Source organism: Prionailurus viverrinus, chromosome B3 (genome assembly GCF_022837055.1).
Source record: "Prionailurus viverrinus isolate Anna chromosome B3, UM_Priviv_1.0, whole genome shotgun sequence".
Classification (NCBI taxonomy): Eukaryota; Metazoa; Chordata; class Mammalia; order Carnivora; family Felidae; genus Prionailurus; species Prionailurus viverrinus.
In genome coordinates this window covers 79,942,282-79,959,656 of record NC_062566.1, presented here as the reverse complement: position 1 = coordinate 79,959,656, position 17,375 = coordinate 79,942,282, and the positions used below count along the sequence as shown (strand labels likewise).

The 17,375-nt window shown below is 35.4% G+C and overlaps 1 protein-coding gene across 3 annotated transcripts in view; it reads right to left on the bottom strand.

The window, feature by feature from the left end:
• SRP54 (signal recognition particle 54) overlaps positions 1-17,375 on the bottom strand; it is a 38,779-nt gene that overhangs the window by 2,932 nt on the left and 18,472 nt on the right. For all 3 annotated transcript variants that reach the window (XM_047864443.1, XM_047864444.1, XM_047864445.1), the window contains 8 exons: positions 17,315-17,372; positions 13,250-13,400; positions 12,002-12,150; positions 11,110-11,210; positions 10,528-10,614; positions 7,318-7,391; positions 6,992-7,100; positions 1,190-1,360 (listed from right to left, as the gene is read on the bottom strand). In XM_047864443.1, the coding sequence (XP_047720399.1) occupies positions 1,190-1,360; positions 6,992-7,100; positions 7,318-7,391; positions 10,528-10,614; positions 11,110-11,210; positions 12,002-12,150; positions 13,250-13,400; positions 17,315-17,372 (900 nt within the window). The remainder of the gene's footprint in view (positions 1-1,189; positions 1,361-6,991; positions 7,101-7,317; positions 7,392-10,527; positions 10,615-11,109; positions 11,211-12,001; positions 12,151-13,249; positions 13,401-17,314; positions 17,373-17,375) is intronic.

The following is a 17,375-nucleotide window of genomic DNA, read 5'->3' as shown; positions in this document are numbered from 1 at the left end:
AAATAAGTGTCTAGGACAAAAGGCAGTAAAAACTTCTATACATAATATAGAACAATATAGAAAAAACAACAACATAGAAAAAAATTTTAATATAGAAAATATAGAAAAAAATTAGAATAAATTTTAAGAGAGGATTAGGACAGTTGATTAACTCTTTGGAAAAGTAAACATCTTTTTGCTTTATACAGTACACAGCAAAATAAATTTCAGATGGGATAAAGAGTTAAAAACTAAAACCAAAATAGAAAGTATAGGTGGCTATTGTGGTACCAACATGGAGAAGGCTTTTTTGAGTATAAAGGAAATCAAAGAAAATGATAAATAGGCTTGGCTACATTAAAAATGAAAGCTTCCTTTCACTAAAAAAAATAAATAAAAGTAAAAGGCAAATGAAAACTGGGTAAAATATTTGCAGACACAAACGAAGCATTTTAAAGAGTTACTACAAAGCAATAGCGGGGAAAATGAGACAAATAAACAAGGAACCTAAGAGGTGATTCACAAAAGAAATTCAAACCAAAAAATGTATGAAGAGATGTTAAACTTGAGTGGTAATTTAAAAAACACATACTGAGAAAACATTTAACCACCAATTGGAAATAATAATTACAAAATTTGTTCAGCATCTATAAAATAGACAAAATCCCTGGCCTCATGGAAGACTGCACAGGAACTGATGCAGGAACTGATACTGATATAGGAGCAAATGGATCAACATAAATAACCATTGCACTAAACGAAGATACAAGCATACCTGGGAGAGTATTCAGTGCTTCAAAGTTATATTTTGAAGAATATTTGACAATACAGAAAAATAGTCATGACGTATCAGAAGAAAGCACTCATTTACCAAATGTTATTTAAAATAAAACCCATAGGATTCTCTGGAGAGAAAAGGTAATGGGTGCTTTAGGATTTTTTTCTTATTCTTTCTTATATGCTCTAAGTTGTCTTTAATATATATTACATGATAAAAATAAAGTCATTAAATTTGTTTTTTTTTAAACATTAGTATTTATTACTTTGAATGTGCAAACAGATAAATCACAGATCACATTCAAGTAGTACTTGAATGTAACATGAAATTCAGCAGTGTTTGCCAATCCTGGTAGCACTCCTGGCTTTTAATTTCTCACCTTCTTTCTTTACTTTCAATACTAACAAAAGAGGAGTTTGTTACTTTTCTTACCTTTGAAAAGTCCTTTGATACCTCCCATCTTTTTTACCATCTGTGCAAATTTGGTATATTGTGTCAAAAGTTCTTGGACATCTCTAGTCGACACACCTGATCCTCTTGCCACTCTTTGGATTCTTCCTGGTTGTTTACTAAAAACCTTGGCACCATCAGTACTGTCAAGTTCTGTAGACGAGGATTAATTACTATCACTTACATACAATTAACATTCATTATCAAAACAGTTATGTACAAATACCTCACACACACGAAAACAAAATGATGAAGTCACCACCAAATTTAACAAATGTTATTATCATCTGCCATGTTTGCATCTGATTTTTAAAAATTAAACATGGAATATATTCAAAAGAACATTTATAATATTCATAAGCTATGAAAACAATAAAACAGGGGCTCCTAGCTTAGTCGGTTAAGCATCTGACTTGATTTTGGCTCAGGTCATGATCCCATGGTTCCTTCACGGGATGGAGCCCCGCATCAGGCTCTGAACCCACAGGAGGTGCTTGCTTGGGATTTTCTCTCTTCTTTCTCTTTGCCCCTCCACCTGCTCACATGTGCTCTCTCCCAAAATAAATAAATAAACTTTAAAACAAATAAACATGTACTCACCCCACAGTTTAAGTAAAACAGAACATTCTGAAAACCTTTGAAACCCATGTCCACTTTTTCCATATCTCATATCCACCTGCTCCTCAGAGCATATATTAGAAGCATAAGGTGTCTTTCAAAAAAGAAAACTGCTCATTTCTAAATAACTAGTAACACTTAAGTCACAAATTTAGGCACTTAAGCAAGTGGAACTAGGTAGGCTCTACCTATCATCAACAAAATAATGGTTATATTTTTTATAATCAAGTAATTATTATTAGTATTTTAATCCTTTCTATAACATAATGAGTTAATTTCCTCCAGCATTTTTAGTTTTTATTTTTATTTTTTTAAGAATAATTTTTTTAATTAAAAAATTTTTTAATGTTTATTTTTGAGAGAGAGAGAGAGAGAGACAGAGTGCAAACGGGTAAGGGGCAGAGAGAGAGGGAGACAGAATCTGAAGCGGGCTTTAAGCTCTGAGCTGTCAGCACAGAGCCTTACATGGGGCTCGAACTCACAAGCTGTGAAATCACTACCTGAGCCGAAGTCAGACACTTAAACGACTGAGCCACCCAGGGGCCCCATTTTTTTTTTTTTTAATTTTTAAGTTTATTTATTTTAGAGACAGAAAACACATGTGGGAGAGGGGCAGAAAGAGAGGGGGAGAGAGAGAATCCCAAGCAGGCTCTGCACTGTCAGTGGAGAGGCTGATGCTGGGCTCAAACTCATGAACTGTGAGATCATGACCTGAGCTGAAGTCAGACGTTTAACTGACTGAGCCAACCAGGCACCCCACCCCTTCAGCATTTTTATAACTCTATGAGTATGATGTGTATTTCTTCTGGCTTTAGCTACATACAATCTCAGGAACAGGATGGACTTTAGTCAAAATTTCTATTATGTCTCCATTCTCTCTACAACATTCCCCAATAAATGGTCACCTAGCCTCCATCTTAATATCCCCAGGAGAGGTGACCCAGTATCTGAAATACAGTAATCTATGCCATTCTAATGTACCTATAATTATGGAAAATATTTCCAGGGCACCTGGGTGGCTCAGTTGGTTAAGTGTCCGACTCTTGATTTTGGCTCGGGTCACGATCTCATGGTTTGTGAGATCAAACCCCACGTCAGCATGGAGGCTGCTTCAGATTCTCTCTCTCCTTCTGTCTCTGCCCCTTCCACACTCATGCACACAGCATGCACACGTGAGCACTCTCTCAAAATAAATGAATAAACTTTAAAAATAAATACATAATAAAATATAGTAATCTATACCATCCTATTATACCTATAATTATGGAAAATCTTTTCACGTATTAAAATGAAGTATGTTTCTATGGCATTTCTTCCTATTTGCATACATGTCTCCTTGCCAGGCACAAAAAATAAGGCTTTCAAATATTCTCAAATATTTGAGAATTTGAGAGACTATTTCAAATTCTTGTGAATTTCCTCTAGGTTACAAATAACATTTCCTAAATATATCTTCTAATTTGTTTATGCCCTCTAAGCATATCATCCAGAAGTGAACTGAAATCCAGGTGAAATTTGATTACCAATGAGATATAAATAAAGAGCAAATTGTCTCATAATAAACTTACAGTCATTAAAACCTAAATCCATTTCATAAATGCAGCTTGTAAGCCCCATCTTCACTATAAAATATTTAGGAAATATGCATTCTAAGACCTCAAGTGTAGTGAAGAAAAAGACACACTAATAACAGCATATCATGGTAAGCAACATGATAGATTTAAGCAAATAGCAAAAGGGGACATAATTTAAAGAAGAAAGTCAGGAAAGGCTCCATGCTGATGGTTTCTCTTTAACTGAGTAACAAGGTAACTCTAAAGGTTACCTAAAGGACAAGTATGAGGTTAAGTAAAGAAGAGAAAGCAAGGGACATTCTAGGAAGTAGAACATGGATTTCTAGAATAAAAATAGCTTTTTGTAGAAGAAACCAAGCTTGGGTAAGAGCTGAGATTTAAAAAGTTCCAAAAGTAGATAAGGACAAGATTATAAAGAACTTGTAAGCCAGGTTTAAGAGTTTCAAATTCATTATGACAACATTAAAGAGCCACTGAAGGAGTTTGACCCCAGAACTTTCTATGTTTAGAAAGACCATTCTTGGGGCGCCTGGGTGGCGCAGTCGGTTGAGCGTCCGACTTCAGCCAGGTCACGATCTCGCGGTCCAGGAGTTCGAGCCCCGCGTCGGGCTCTGGGCTGATGGCTCAGAGTCTGGAGCCTGTTTCCGATTCTGTGTCTCCCTCTCTCTCTGCCCCTCCCCCGTTCATGCTCTGTCTCTCTCTGTCCCAAAAATAAATAAACGTTGAAAAAAAAAAATTAAAAAAAAAAAAAAAAGAAAAGAAAGACCATTCTTGTGGCAATGAAGAATACAAACTGAAAAGAGGGATGAAAAAGAGAAAGGGAAATGTTAGGAACCTATGACAGCAATCTAGGTAAGAAATGATGGGTGTAAAAAAAAAAGAGAGAGAAATGATGAGTGTATGAACTAATGTAGGGGATTTAGAGACAAAGAGAAGAGGGAAGATATGAGAAATATTAAGGAAATGGAACTCACTAAATCCAAGATAATGTTAAGGTTCCTATCTATTCCCCTAAAAGTGGTAAAATACTGATAGAAGTAGACTGTTTTAAGTTAAATATGTATGCATACTATAATACCTAAAGCAACCATTAAGAAAACTACTCAGGGGCGCCTGGGTGGCTCAGTCAGTTAAGCATTCAACTGTTGACTTCAGCTCAGGTCATTATCTCATGGTTCCTGACATTGTGCCCCTCATTGGGCTCTGTGCTGACAGCACGGAGCCTGCGTGGGATTCTCTCTGCCCCTCCCCTGCTGGTACTCTGTCTCTCCCTCTCTCAAAATAAATAAATAAACATGAAAAAAATTTTTAAAAATCAGACAAAATAGACAAGGGACAAAGGAGGACATTACAGACATTATGATAAAAAGGTCAATTCACCAAGAAGACCCAACAATCCTGAATATGTATTGTACCCAACAAAAGAGCTTACCTGACAGAAAACTGACACAACTAAAAGGAAAAAGTTAGGCACTTCAATACGTTTACCTCTGTCATAGTTGAACCACTAGATAGAAAATCAGCAAGGACACAAATCTAGGTTGACCCCAGTTTCTAGCTTAGGTGACTGAGTAAATAGGTATCTATTAGATAGATGAAGCGTCACTCACCAAGGGAGAAAAACTACATTTTGGATCTGTGCCTCAGAAAACTTTCAATTATGTAAATAAAGATATCTGTCCACCATTTAGTGAGCATCTAGAAAGGAAGTGGTCCAGAGTGTAGACTCTTGAGCCAAAATGCCTGAGTTTGAAGCCCAGTCTCTCTACTCTGTAGCTAGTATCCTTGAACAAATTACTCAACTTTCCTATATCTCAGTTTCCTAATCTACAAAAGTTACATAATAATGGATTTTAACCCCAGAACTGTCTCTTGAGAGTGACTGTGATAATTAGATGGGTTAATCTATGTAAAGTGCTCAGGACAGTAGCAGGACAGAGTAAATACTCCAATTATGGCTGCAATTGTTAATTCTACATACAAAACTTTTCACGGTGTTAAAGATTCAGAGATGAGAAAGATACAGTCTTATCTGGGTTACTATGAAAGCCTAGAGCCCAGGAAAGAGGTAGAGAATACAAAAAATAATCAGTGAAGCAGTAGAGGAAGCACAGATGTGGATGAATTATTCAAAGAAAATGAGCAGAATGAGAAGAAGCATTGGCAGAGGACAAAACTTGTAGTATGTATTCATTTAAGGGACAGGCTGGGAAAGTAACTGAGTTAACAAGAAAAGTAGGGTAAAAGTGGGGAGATGATATAACAGAAGCCAAGAAAAAAAGGTGATTAACAACAGTCAATGTTGTAAAGGTCAAGAAAAAGACTGAAAAGGATCCACTGGAGCAGCCCAGCAGGTTATTGGAAATCTTAGTATCTATTTCCAAGCAGTGGTAGGGACAGAAGTCAGATTTCACTAGTTTGAGAAAAATACAAACCGTTCTTTGAAGAAGTTTGACTGGAAAGAGAAAAAGAATAAAAAAGCATGAGAGAGAAGTATAGCTCAAAAAACTTAATGTTTATATGCTGATGGGAAAGAAAAGTCAAAAGATGAGAAGAGACTAGAGATCCAGGAAAGAATTGTACTGAAGGAGACCTAAGGTCCTTGAAAAAGCTTGAAGAGTGGTTTGTGGCTGCCACAATCGTATTGGTAAGGTAGCCAATGGTTGAGGAAGTTCAAGGCCAAAAGCCTGTATTTGTTTGTAAATGAAGTCAGAGGTCAAGTGGTAGAGTTAGACCTAAAAACTGTTCGGCATATCTTCTGGGCTGCATCAGAAAGGGTGCTAAAAAACTGGAAAAAAGATAAAGGGGTCATAGTACTATAAATGTTAACAAGCTAATGATTACATAAAAGACCTGGAAGTATAATGCAGGATTACAGAGAACAGTGTATGTCTTTCTTTTTTCCTTTTTTTAAAAAAAATTTTTTTTTTAGAGAGAGAGTACCCACACGCATGGGAGACTGAGAGGGAGAAAAAGAGAGAGAGAGAGAGAGAGAGAGAGAGAGAGAGAGAATCCCAAGCAAGCTCCATGCTCAGCACAGAGCCCAAGGTGGGGCTTAATCCCATGACCCTGGGATCATGACCTGAGCCAAAATGGAGACTCGGATGCTCAACCAACTGAGCCACTCAGGCACCCGGAGAGCAGTGTATCTCTAATAAGACTGAGGCCCGAGAGTTTCAGTATAAAATAAGTTTGTAAACATTGCTTAAACTATCTTTCTGACAGATTCCCAATTCATGTTAGTATATGAGAGCACTAAGGAGACTTATAATAAATAATAGTTTTTTTAACCCATAATTCCCCCAAATTTATTTGATTACAGAACTCTCCTTTCAAGTTATTTCCATCATCATCATGAAGAGCTAGTGTTCTTTTCATGAAACTCATTTGGAGAACTGTATTAGACATTTCTCTCTCTGATAAAGTCAATCCAGTAATTACAACGCTTTGAGTAAGAGCTTTCAAAGGGCTACAAATCTACCTAACAATCTTTCAATCTAAATTTTTCCCCATCTTATCCACAGGAACACAGTGAATCCACTTGTAAATATTCAGAGCATTGTCCTCTAAATCAAGTAATCTGCCATCTTACCTTGATCATTCATACTATCCATTATCGTCATTAATTTCTTTAGCCTTGCCATTGACTCCTGTTCATTTCCTTTGCTCATAAAATCTGTTCCAAAACCAGGGATCATCCCCTAAAACAGATATATTTAAACATAAAATCAACAACAGCTTGAGATTAAACTGTTCACAATGTTCACATTTAAGTACTCAGCTTTAATTTTGACACTAAGTTTTTAAAGCATTTTTACACAAATAGCAAAAATAATGAAAGTAAATGCATCTACTCTTTAAAATTTTAATGAAAAACAAAAGAAGATGAAAATAAACAAATTTTTTAGGATAACTAACCAAGATCTGACTGAAGGGGCCCATTTTCATGATATTTTGAAATTGTTCATACATGTCTCGCAACGTAAACTGACCTGAAATATAAATTATTCAGATATATTAGAAGGTGTACATTTCCATTCAATAAAATTAATCTTTTCCTTAGTCATGGGTTCATCCTGAAGCACACTTACAAAACATCTAATCAACAAATATTCCTGAGCAGTTACTCTGGGCAAGATCATAGGATGAATGCAGTACAGGATACACAGATGTACAGACAGATCCTATCCTAGAGAAGTTTACATTCTATCAGAGAAAATGGACAACAACAACAAACAACAAAAAACACGAAAACGAGGCAGATAAACTCTACCTACTAGGGTGACTAAAATTAAAAAGTGTGACAACACCAAAAGTTAAAGAAGATAGGGGGCAAGACATGGAGCAAGCAGAATTCTCATATACTGCTGGTGAGAATGTAAAGTGGCAAAAACATTTTAGAACATCATTTGGCATTTTATAAACAACTTAGCTATCTGTGAACAAGAAAATGGAGAGACTGTGGATGAACTACTATTCAGCAATTAAAGAACAAGCTACAGGCACATGCAACTACATGGATGAATGTCAAAAATATGCTGAGTCAAAGGAACCAGGTGGGGGAAAAAGGAATACTCTAGGATTCCTATACTATGAAGTACTTACTGGCAAGGAGAATAAGCAAGCTTTCTAGATAATGGAAATATTGTTTCCTGACGGATATGGGTTATTATGCGTTTGTCAAAATTGATGGAATGATACCCTTAGGATCTAAGCATTTCATTACATGTAAATTAACTTCAATTAACGATGACAAAAACATCCAGAGTATTTTCTATTTATGTCCTAAAGATATAAATGGAAAAGGTTATTTGGTTTTAGCCATTCTGAATTTCAGTGGCAGTACAATATTTTAAAAGAAATGTTACAGCAGGCAGCTAGAAATGCAGAATTAAACAGTGGTAGAAAAAGTTAAGGCTGAAATATTATTTGGTCATTATACATACATGACAATTGAAGCCATGATAACAAAGGAAATTCACTGTCATGGAACCCAAGTGAAGAGTTTGAAAACAAAAGAAAGATAACACTTAAATATTGGGAACCAAGGGAAAAAAGAAAGGTTACTAGTTTTGCCCTTGGTGACCACAGAAATGAGTAGAATGCTAAGAGCAGAAGCAAAATGCAGACATAAGGAGAGACCTAAGAGTCAAAAAGTAGACTGAGTAGGGATACTTTACCCAGTTTAGTGTGGTAGTGGAAGCAGCGGTAGGACTGTTCAAGATAGAGGAAGGCAGGGGAAAAGAGCCAGGCCATGAGGGACAGATTCATTCATTCAATAAATATTTATTAGAGATCTACTAAGTGTCAGAAACTGGTAGATACTGTAAACATAAAAGGTGAGGAACACAGCTATGAAACTTACCTTCACCTTCAAGCAGGGAAGACAGGTATCTAATAATTGTGATGAATGATACAAAAATTAGAGGGCACGATGGAAGCATAAAGCAGAGAGTTCTCAGTCCAGGGATCAGGTAAAACGTCCCTTTTAAAGAAGGAGAAACTTAAGTATGAGTAGAAGCTGCCCAGTATGGCTGGGGAGAGGAGGGTGGAGGCAGGAAGAAGATACCTAATAGGCAAAGGCACAGAGGAGACAGATAGCAATGTACATTTAAAAGCTGAGAGAAATTCAGCACGATTGGCACACAGAATCCTAAGAACAGCATCAAAAATGATGTAGAGGATGTGGGCTAGATGGTAGAGTCACTTTTTTTTAAGGATTTTATTTTTAAGTAATCTCTATACCCAACATGGGGCTCAAGCTCACAAGCCCAAGATCAAGTTGCATGGTCCTCCAACTGTGCCAGCCAGCCAGCCTGATGGTAGACTCATGTAAAAACATTCTAAGGGCAAGGGGAAGCCACTGAAAGATTTTGAGAAAGGCAGTAGTAGGATCAGACTTGCATTTTTGAAAGATCATTTTGGCTGCAGTATAAAAAACAGATCCAAGGGGAAGAATCCAAGAAACAGGAAGATTTGATAAAAGACAGAATAAGCAATCTGGGCAAGAGGTAAACTTGCGTAATTACTGGAGCTGGAGAAGGGAATGGAATGAAGACAGGAGGTAAAATCAGTAGGACAAGCTGACTGACAGGAAAAGTAATGGGCAGGGTGAGGAAGAAATAAGAGAGTCCATGACAATACTCAAGTTCCTAACTCTGGCAATAAGACAAATGATGTTAACATTCATTGATGGTAACAAGGGGGTGGGAAGTTAGGATGGGAAGATACGGATATGCTGAATTTGAAGTGTCTACAGAACATCCAAGAATGGTCTAATAAACATACAGATAGGAGTCTGAAGCTCCAGAGAAAGAAGATGACCTAGCATGATCCCTGAAAAACACCAGTATTTAAAACAGGAATAAAGGCATAGGTAACTGACAACATGAGTGAGAAAGAGGAAAGAGGCAGGATAGTATGTGACCATGGAAACTAAAAGTAAGATCATTTTGAGAAAAACAGAATGGTCAATAATAGTATATGTTGAATGCTTCTGATGTGTTAGACATTTTATATATATCAGCTGATTTAATCTTCACAACTCCATGAGGAAGATACTTAGTACTACCTACTTTTTACAGGTAAGGAAATTAAGGTTAAGTAATTTGAAAAAGTTATACAGCTGAAAATAGATCAGATATAAATTCAGGTATGATAGATTTAAGAACTTGATTGAGTTCTTAATCACAACATATATTCTCTATAAGAGTGGTCTTTAATGTGGAGTCAAAAAAAGTGTTTATTAATCTCATTCTTTTAAATTTCCTTATATTTTATAATGTAAATAATATACACACACACATATATACACACATTTAATTTACAAGTAAACAGTTTAGAAGAGTGTTCTAACCTATATTTAACCTGTTTTACTTCAAGAAACTCCATTTCAATTTTAATTTTAAGGCAATTTGATTACAAGAAAGAAAATAAAAATACTCAATTCTACAACTGCTCACATATTTGAGATTTAAAATGATTTGCATACAAATCATGTAGAAAATAAACATTTGAAGAACTAACTTTAATAAGAGATTTATCATTTCAAACAAATTAACAGTAGCTTTATCAAAAAGAAATCATGGGAAGACATCTGAGAGCAAATGCTTTTTGCTACTCATATACCATGTTTCAACTTCTCTATAAGCGCTTCATTGTCATCCAACTTCAACTCATTGACTTTATCTATCAGTCCTTCAATGTCACCCATACCTACAAGACCCAAAAAGAGAAAAATTAACAATAGCATATGCTGCTTTACATTATACAAAATACATGCACATAGATAATAACCATGTGAGATAGCAGGTCAGATATTCCTACCATACTTTACAGGTGAGAAAACTGAACCTAGAGTGACAAAGCAGGGACTCCAGCCCAGGGTTCCAAATTCCATGCTCTCTAACTCTATTACCTAGTACAAAAGTTTTACTGCCATTACCCCTGCTATTACCACAACCACATATTTTTGTATTGTGCTCTAAAACTTTTCCTAAAAATTTTCCATTGAGTAGCTCATTCTACCACTCTAACCACAAGAAGCAGAAAACCATCACCCTTACTTTTTACAGGTGAGGGAGATAAATCACGGAAGGTAATGGTTTTCCTGAACTAGTCAATGAGAGGGCAGGACTAAAATCCTAATCCATCCCAAAGATCTATGCTATTTTTCGGAGATTTTTCTATATCCCCTACCAATGTACATACCAAGAAGCTTGCTGATGAAAGGCTGTGTTTTGAAAGGTTCAAAGTCATCTATGTGTTCCCCTGTACCAATGAAAATAATTGGACTTTTTGTGGCAGCAACTCTGCAAAGAAAAAGAAAACATAAAATAATCTCAAAAAGGCAAACAAATTTCTAGCAGATTAGAGTATTTAGACAAAGGTACACAGTTCAAATTTCTTTTCACCTATTAAAACGGAACTATACCAGAAAGACTCCAAAATTCTGTTTCAATTTAAACTTCTTTTATAGACCGTATTAAGTCCACTATTGGAATGTATTTTTATTTTATTTTTAATTATTTAAATTTGAGTATATATTGGAATATATTTTATTTTCTTAAATGTTTATTTATTTACTTTGGAGGCAGGGAGGGGCAGAGAGAAGGAGAGAGAGAATCCCATGTAGGCTCTGTACTGTCAGCACAGAGCCTGACACGGTGCTCAATCCCATGAACTGCGAGATCACGTCCCAAGCCAAAATCAAGAGTCGGGTGCTTAATTGACTGAGCCGTCCAGGGGCCCCTTGCATATATTTAAAAAAAAATTTTTTTAGCATTTATTCATTTTTTGATAGAGCATGAATGGGGAAGGGGCAGACAGAGAGGGAGACAGAATCTGAAGCAAGCTCCAGGCTCTCAACTGACAGCACAGAGTCCGATGCAGGGCTTGAACTCCCGGACTGTGAGATCATGACCTGAGCCGAAGTTGGAAGCTCAACCGACTAAGCCACCCCGGTGCCCCGCCTTGAATATATTTTTAATGATCAAAAAGAAAGCCATAAATACACTCATACACACACACACACACACACACACACACACACACACACGCGCGCGCGCCCAAGACTTAGGACAACAGCATCAATGGTACTTACGCACTGAGTGCACCGCCTCCTTTTGCATGCCCATCAAGTTTTGTCACTATGACCGAGGCTACATCTACTTTATCTTTAAAAGCCTTTGCCTGGGCTTCACAAGCCTGCCCAATGGAGGCATCCATCACATAAACAATGTTATCAGGTTGCTAGAAAATTTAAATGAAAACAATACATATTTTTCCTGCTCTTAAGCAAATTTCATAATTAGAAGCTATAGAAAAATATTTATTATAAATAATTATTCATTCAATCAGTAAATATTTACTGAGGGAATACTATGTATTAGGCACCATTTAGGTCCTGAGACAAAGAGATGAATATGTAAATCCTAGTCCTTATGAGACTTGCATTCTAGTCAAAGGAGACAGATAATAAATGGGCAAGTAAACTTTAAGATGTACGATAATTAAAATGAGATAGAGAATATGAGTTTTGAGATGTGGGAGGCTTCTTTAGGTGGGGCAACCAGGGGAGGTCTCTCTGGAGGTAGTAACGTTTTAGCTAAAGTGTGACCTGAATAAAGAGGAAAAAAGTTATGCAAAGATCTGGAGGAATCACATTCTAAGCAAAGGGAATAGCAAAAGTAAATCAGAGGAAAAAACATATAAGAGTATGCACTAAAACCAATATTAATAAAACAGAGGTGAGGCTCTTTCCCTAAGCTCTGCTCAACTAGGTCAAAATAATGGCATGCCTAAAGAAAACCTCACTAGCATTAACCATTAACTAAAGAATCACTGCCAACTCTTCAATGGCAAAACATGGGTTCATGGGCAAAATATGTGCTACAGATTATTTACAAACCGCCTCTTCTCCCCAGATTATTTCCATCATAATTTTAAAGAGACACTAAATGATGATTAACATTTTTAAGTGCTTCATTTTGAAAATCTTTCAAAATCCATCTCAGGTAAATGTTCCAATTTAAATTATTTACAGAAAGGAAATTCAACAGATATTAAAAGTTAATTCTAAACTTTTGTTTCTTATTTTTTCTTATATATACTAATAAGATAATTAAGAAAGGAAATTTTTGATACTTACTTATGAAAATTTCATACCTAGTTAGAGAAAATTAAGTCCTTACCATACAGATATACGTACCCAAAATAGAAATAAATTACTTGGAATCTATCATACAGGCAAAAAATAACTTATAAATTTACATGGATCATAAATTCAGTCAGGTTTTGCAATTAAGTTAACCAAAGTCCTTACAATGTTATTAAATTGAAAGCTACTTACTATAGCATTAGCGACTTGAAGCATTTCTTCAAACAAAGAGTCTTCCTGTTTATGGCGGCCACTTGTATCAACAATAATAATTTCAAAATTTTCATTTTTGAATTTGTCCACTCCTTCAGAGGCAATGATAACAGGATCCATTTCTGTATAGCTATTTAACAAGGACAAATGATTTAACAACAACCACAAGAGCAAAACTTATGAATACTAATAATTTGGAAACTGTTTCTACACCTTTAATGCATTCTGAAAAAGTCATAATGATCACAACTGCAATTTAGAATAACAATATCTAATAAATATTAAAAATAGCAAACAAAAAAAAATAAAAATAGCAAACCACTTCTAGAGTATCATCAAGCAATATCTAGTTTTCCAATCACAAAATTCTATGTGATTCTGCCACATGTCTTCTCTGAATGTGTTTTCCTAAGATACTTTTTATATTTTCTTAAATAAATGACTGAGTTAGTGTTTCACACATTTTCCCATTTAACACCCTTTCTTAAGCATTTTATAAAACCATTATTCTTGTAAAACATGACTTTTAGGCTATATAGCATTCCATCATATGGCTACGCAATCATTTCTTGAATAAATGCCCTATTGTTGGTCATCTGAGGTTTTTTCAATTTCTTGGTATTAAAAACATAGTCAATATGAAGAGTTCATAATGTTGTTTCTTTGAAATTGTGATGACATATTCTTACAGCTTGACTTTGTATCAAATGATATGATAATTTAGGCTTTTTGTTTCTTCTTTGTTGATTTTGATGGGAGTTCTCTGTGCCTCTTGGATGTGGATGTCTGTTTCCTTCCCCAGATTAGCGAAGTTTTCAGCTATTACTTCCTAATAAATTTTCTGGCCCCTTTTCTCTCTCTTCTTCTGGTACTCCTATAACCTGAATGTTATTACATTTGATGGTAGGCTTTTGGCTCCTAAGAGGAAAATGTCTTCCACAAAATTTTAATTTCATTCCTATTTCACTACATTTTCACAATTCTCAAAACTCTTTTCAACTTGAAAATCAAGAAATGAAATCCCAGGGCTCCTGCGTGGCTCAATCAATTAAATGTCTGACTTTGGCTCAGGTTGTGATCTCACAGTTCATGAGTTCAAGCCCAGCGTTGGGCTCTCTGCTGTAAGCACAAAGCCCACTTCAGATCCTCCATCTCCCTCTATCCCTCTCTCTCTCTCTCTCTCTCTCTCTCTCTCTCTCTCTCTCTCCATCTCAAAAATAAATAAACATTTAAATTAAAGAAAAAAAAAAGAAATGAAATCCCATTTTAATTTGCACTGTTTTCGGTAGCGGCAACTTCTTATACAGATCAATACTGTCAGATGAAAGGACATATGTTAAAAAAAGTTTCCCCCCTAAATTAACAATAAAAATCAGGTATGAAGGCATTTGATAAAAATATGTGTGAGATTTAAATGAAGAAAATTACTATATTTAAGGACATAAGTTTTTAAAGCAAAAATGACATAGTAGGTTTCTAAGCTAACTATACAAATACAGTAAAGATGTCAACTCTTCACTAAGTTGATTAATTGGTTTCAATGTACTTCCAATCAAAATCTTAAGAGAGATTTTTCTTTTTGGAACTTAATAAGGAATTTTAAAATTTAATCTAGGAAAATAAGCAGGTGAGACTAGGCAAGAGAATGTTGAAAAAAATGTCATAAAAAAGAATTACATTAAATAGTATATTATCTATTCCAGAATTATTAAGATCCCATTTTTTTTGTAAATGTGTTAACAAAGTATAATATATATATAGAAAAGCTGCACAAATTATAAACTCAGTGAATTTTCAAAAAGCAAACACACCCAGATCAAAAAACAATAACCAGCACCACACTCCCTCCTAAGAGTAATCACAATCTGGTCATAAGATCTCATTTGTAATTAAAAAAAAAGATCCCACTTGTAATCAACTCTACAGTGGTCTACTGATATACAGGAAGATGCACTATTTTAAATGTTCATTTTGATGAGTTTTGACAAATTTACATATAACCACTACCACAACAATCAAGGTACAAAGCACTGTAACACTCCATTTCAATTTCAAATTATCTTTCTGTGTGGTTGTTTGTACTGACATAGAAAAAAAGCACAGGTGGACACACTAAAAACTGGTAACTAGGAAGTGAAACTGTTAGTGCTTTCACTTCTTTAAAAGTTTTATGTGAAATAGTTTTTTTTTTAACACAGAACAAGTGATAATATAACAAACAGTCCTACATGTACCACCCCCTAAAATAAATGCTAATATGTAAATTTAACAGCAGAGATGCAGTTCAAATTCTTCCTCAGTCTCACTCCCTTCAGTCCTCCCAGAGGAAACAATGATACACTAATACTTTACTCCACACATACATGATGTTTCTTAAGTTTACATGAGCAAAGGAGAGATTATTTAATAAATGGTATTGAGATAACTGTTTAAAAATGCTCTGGCTTTGGGGGTCCGTGGGTGGCTCAGTCAGTTAAGCATCCAACTCTTGATTTTGGCTCAGGTCATGATCTCAAAGTTTGTGAGATTGAGCCCTGCATCAGGCTCTGCGCTGACCATGTAGAGCCTACTTGGGATTCTCTTGCATGCACTTTCTCTCCCTCTCTCTGCCTCCTCCCCTGTTCATGCTCACACGTGCTCGTACACCCTCTCTCTCACAACATAAATAAGTAAGGGCGTCTGGGTGGCTCAGCCATTTAAGCGTCTGACCCCTGATTTCAGCTCAGGTGAAATCTCACGGTTTGTGAGTTTGAGTCCCACGTGCTGACCATGTGGAGCCTACTTGGGATTCTCTTTCTCTCTTCCTCTTTCTGTCCCTCCCCTCCCTCGCAAAAAAAAAAAAAAAAAAAAAAAAGATAAACTTTAAAAGAAAATGGTTTGGCTTTGGCCAATAGTTCAAGTAATTATCAGCTAAATTGTTTACAAATTTTGAACCCTAAAGATAAAATTTTACTATTCCTTGATTTTTTTATCCCTTGATTTTTAAATCTATATTAGAAACCATTCTTATCCTAAAAAGATAAAATTCCTAACATTATTCTTTAATCTACCTGTAAGACATTATCATAAAAAAACTGAAAGGAGGGGCGTCTGGGTGGCTCAGTCGGTTAAGCGGCCGACTTCAGCTCAGGTCATGATCTCGCAGTCCATGAGTTCGAGCCCTGCATCGGGCTCTGTGCTGACCGCTCAGAGCCTGGAGCCTGTTTCGGATTCTGTGTATCCCTCTCTCTCTGACCCTCCCCCATTCATGCTCTGTCTTTCTCTGTTTCAAAAATAAATAAACGTTAAAAAAAAAAATTTAATAAAAATAAATAAATAAATAAATAAATAAAACTGAAAGGAAAAAAATTTAAATAAAGAATACATGGAAAGCGAAAGTTCGTTCGCATTTCTGGCCAGCCAAAAAGTAGAAGGCAGTGACTAACAAAATGATATCATTCATTTAATTACTTCAAAGTTTAGCTTCTTTAAACTTTCTTTCTAAGGGTATAATAAACCATTCATATCAATAATGTTAAAAAAATGCTATCCTCTCAAAAAGCCCTAAAATCAATCTAGACTTGATTTTTTTCATCAATCATTCTAACATGTATAAACTACCTACCTGAACTACCGTATCAAATGAAGGACAGCAATGATCAGAATCTCTGAGTTAATGACAAATTATAAGCTATTTTAAGATGTTCAAACACAACTTTTTAAAATTATGTACTAAAGAAACAGCATGGAATTCACCAGTGTGTATTTAATCGAGGAATGCTTCAGATAGGTCTTAAAAGAAACAGGAATAGGGAAGCAAGTCAGAAGGCATGCAAGGCAGGATGGTAAATACAGGCAGGATTATGAACTAAATAATGTCCACTCTGATCTATAAGGCTGGATCAGAAGAGTCATGGTACAATAATAAAAGATAATTTATTAATTATACCCTACTTAGTTCCAGAAAGATTTAAACTTCTAAGTAAATATTAAAAATGTCACAAGATGGCATAAAATAAAAACTTAGAGAAGACATGAGTATCAAAATAAAAACCAGAAACCCACCTTCCATAGAATGGAATTCTTGCTTTGGTAGCATTCTGTTTTAGTTGGTCAAAAGCTCCTA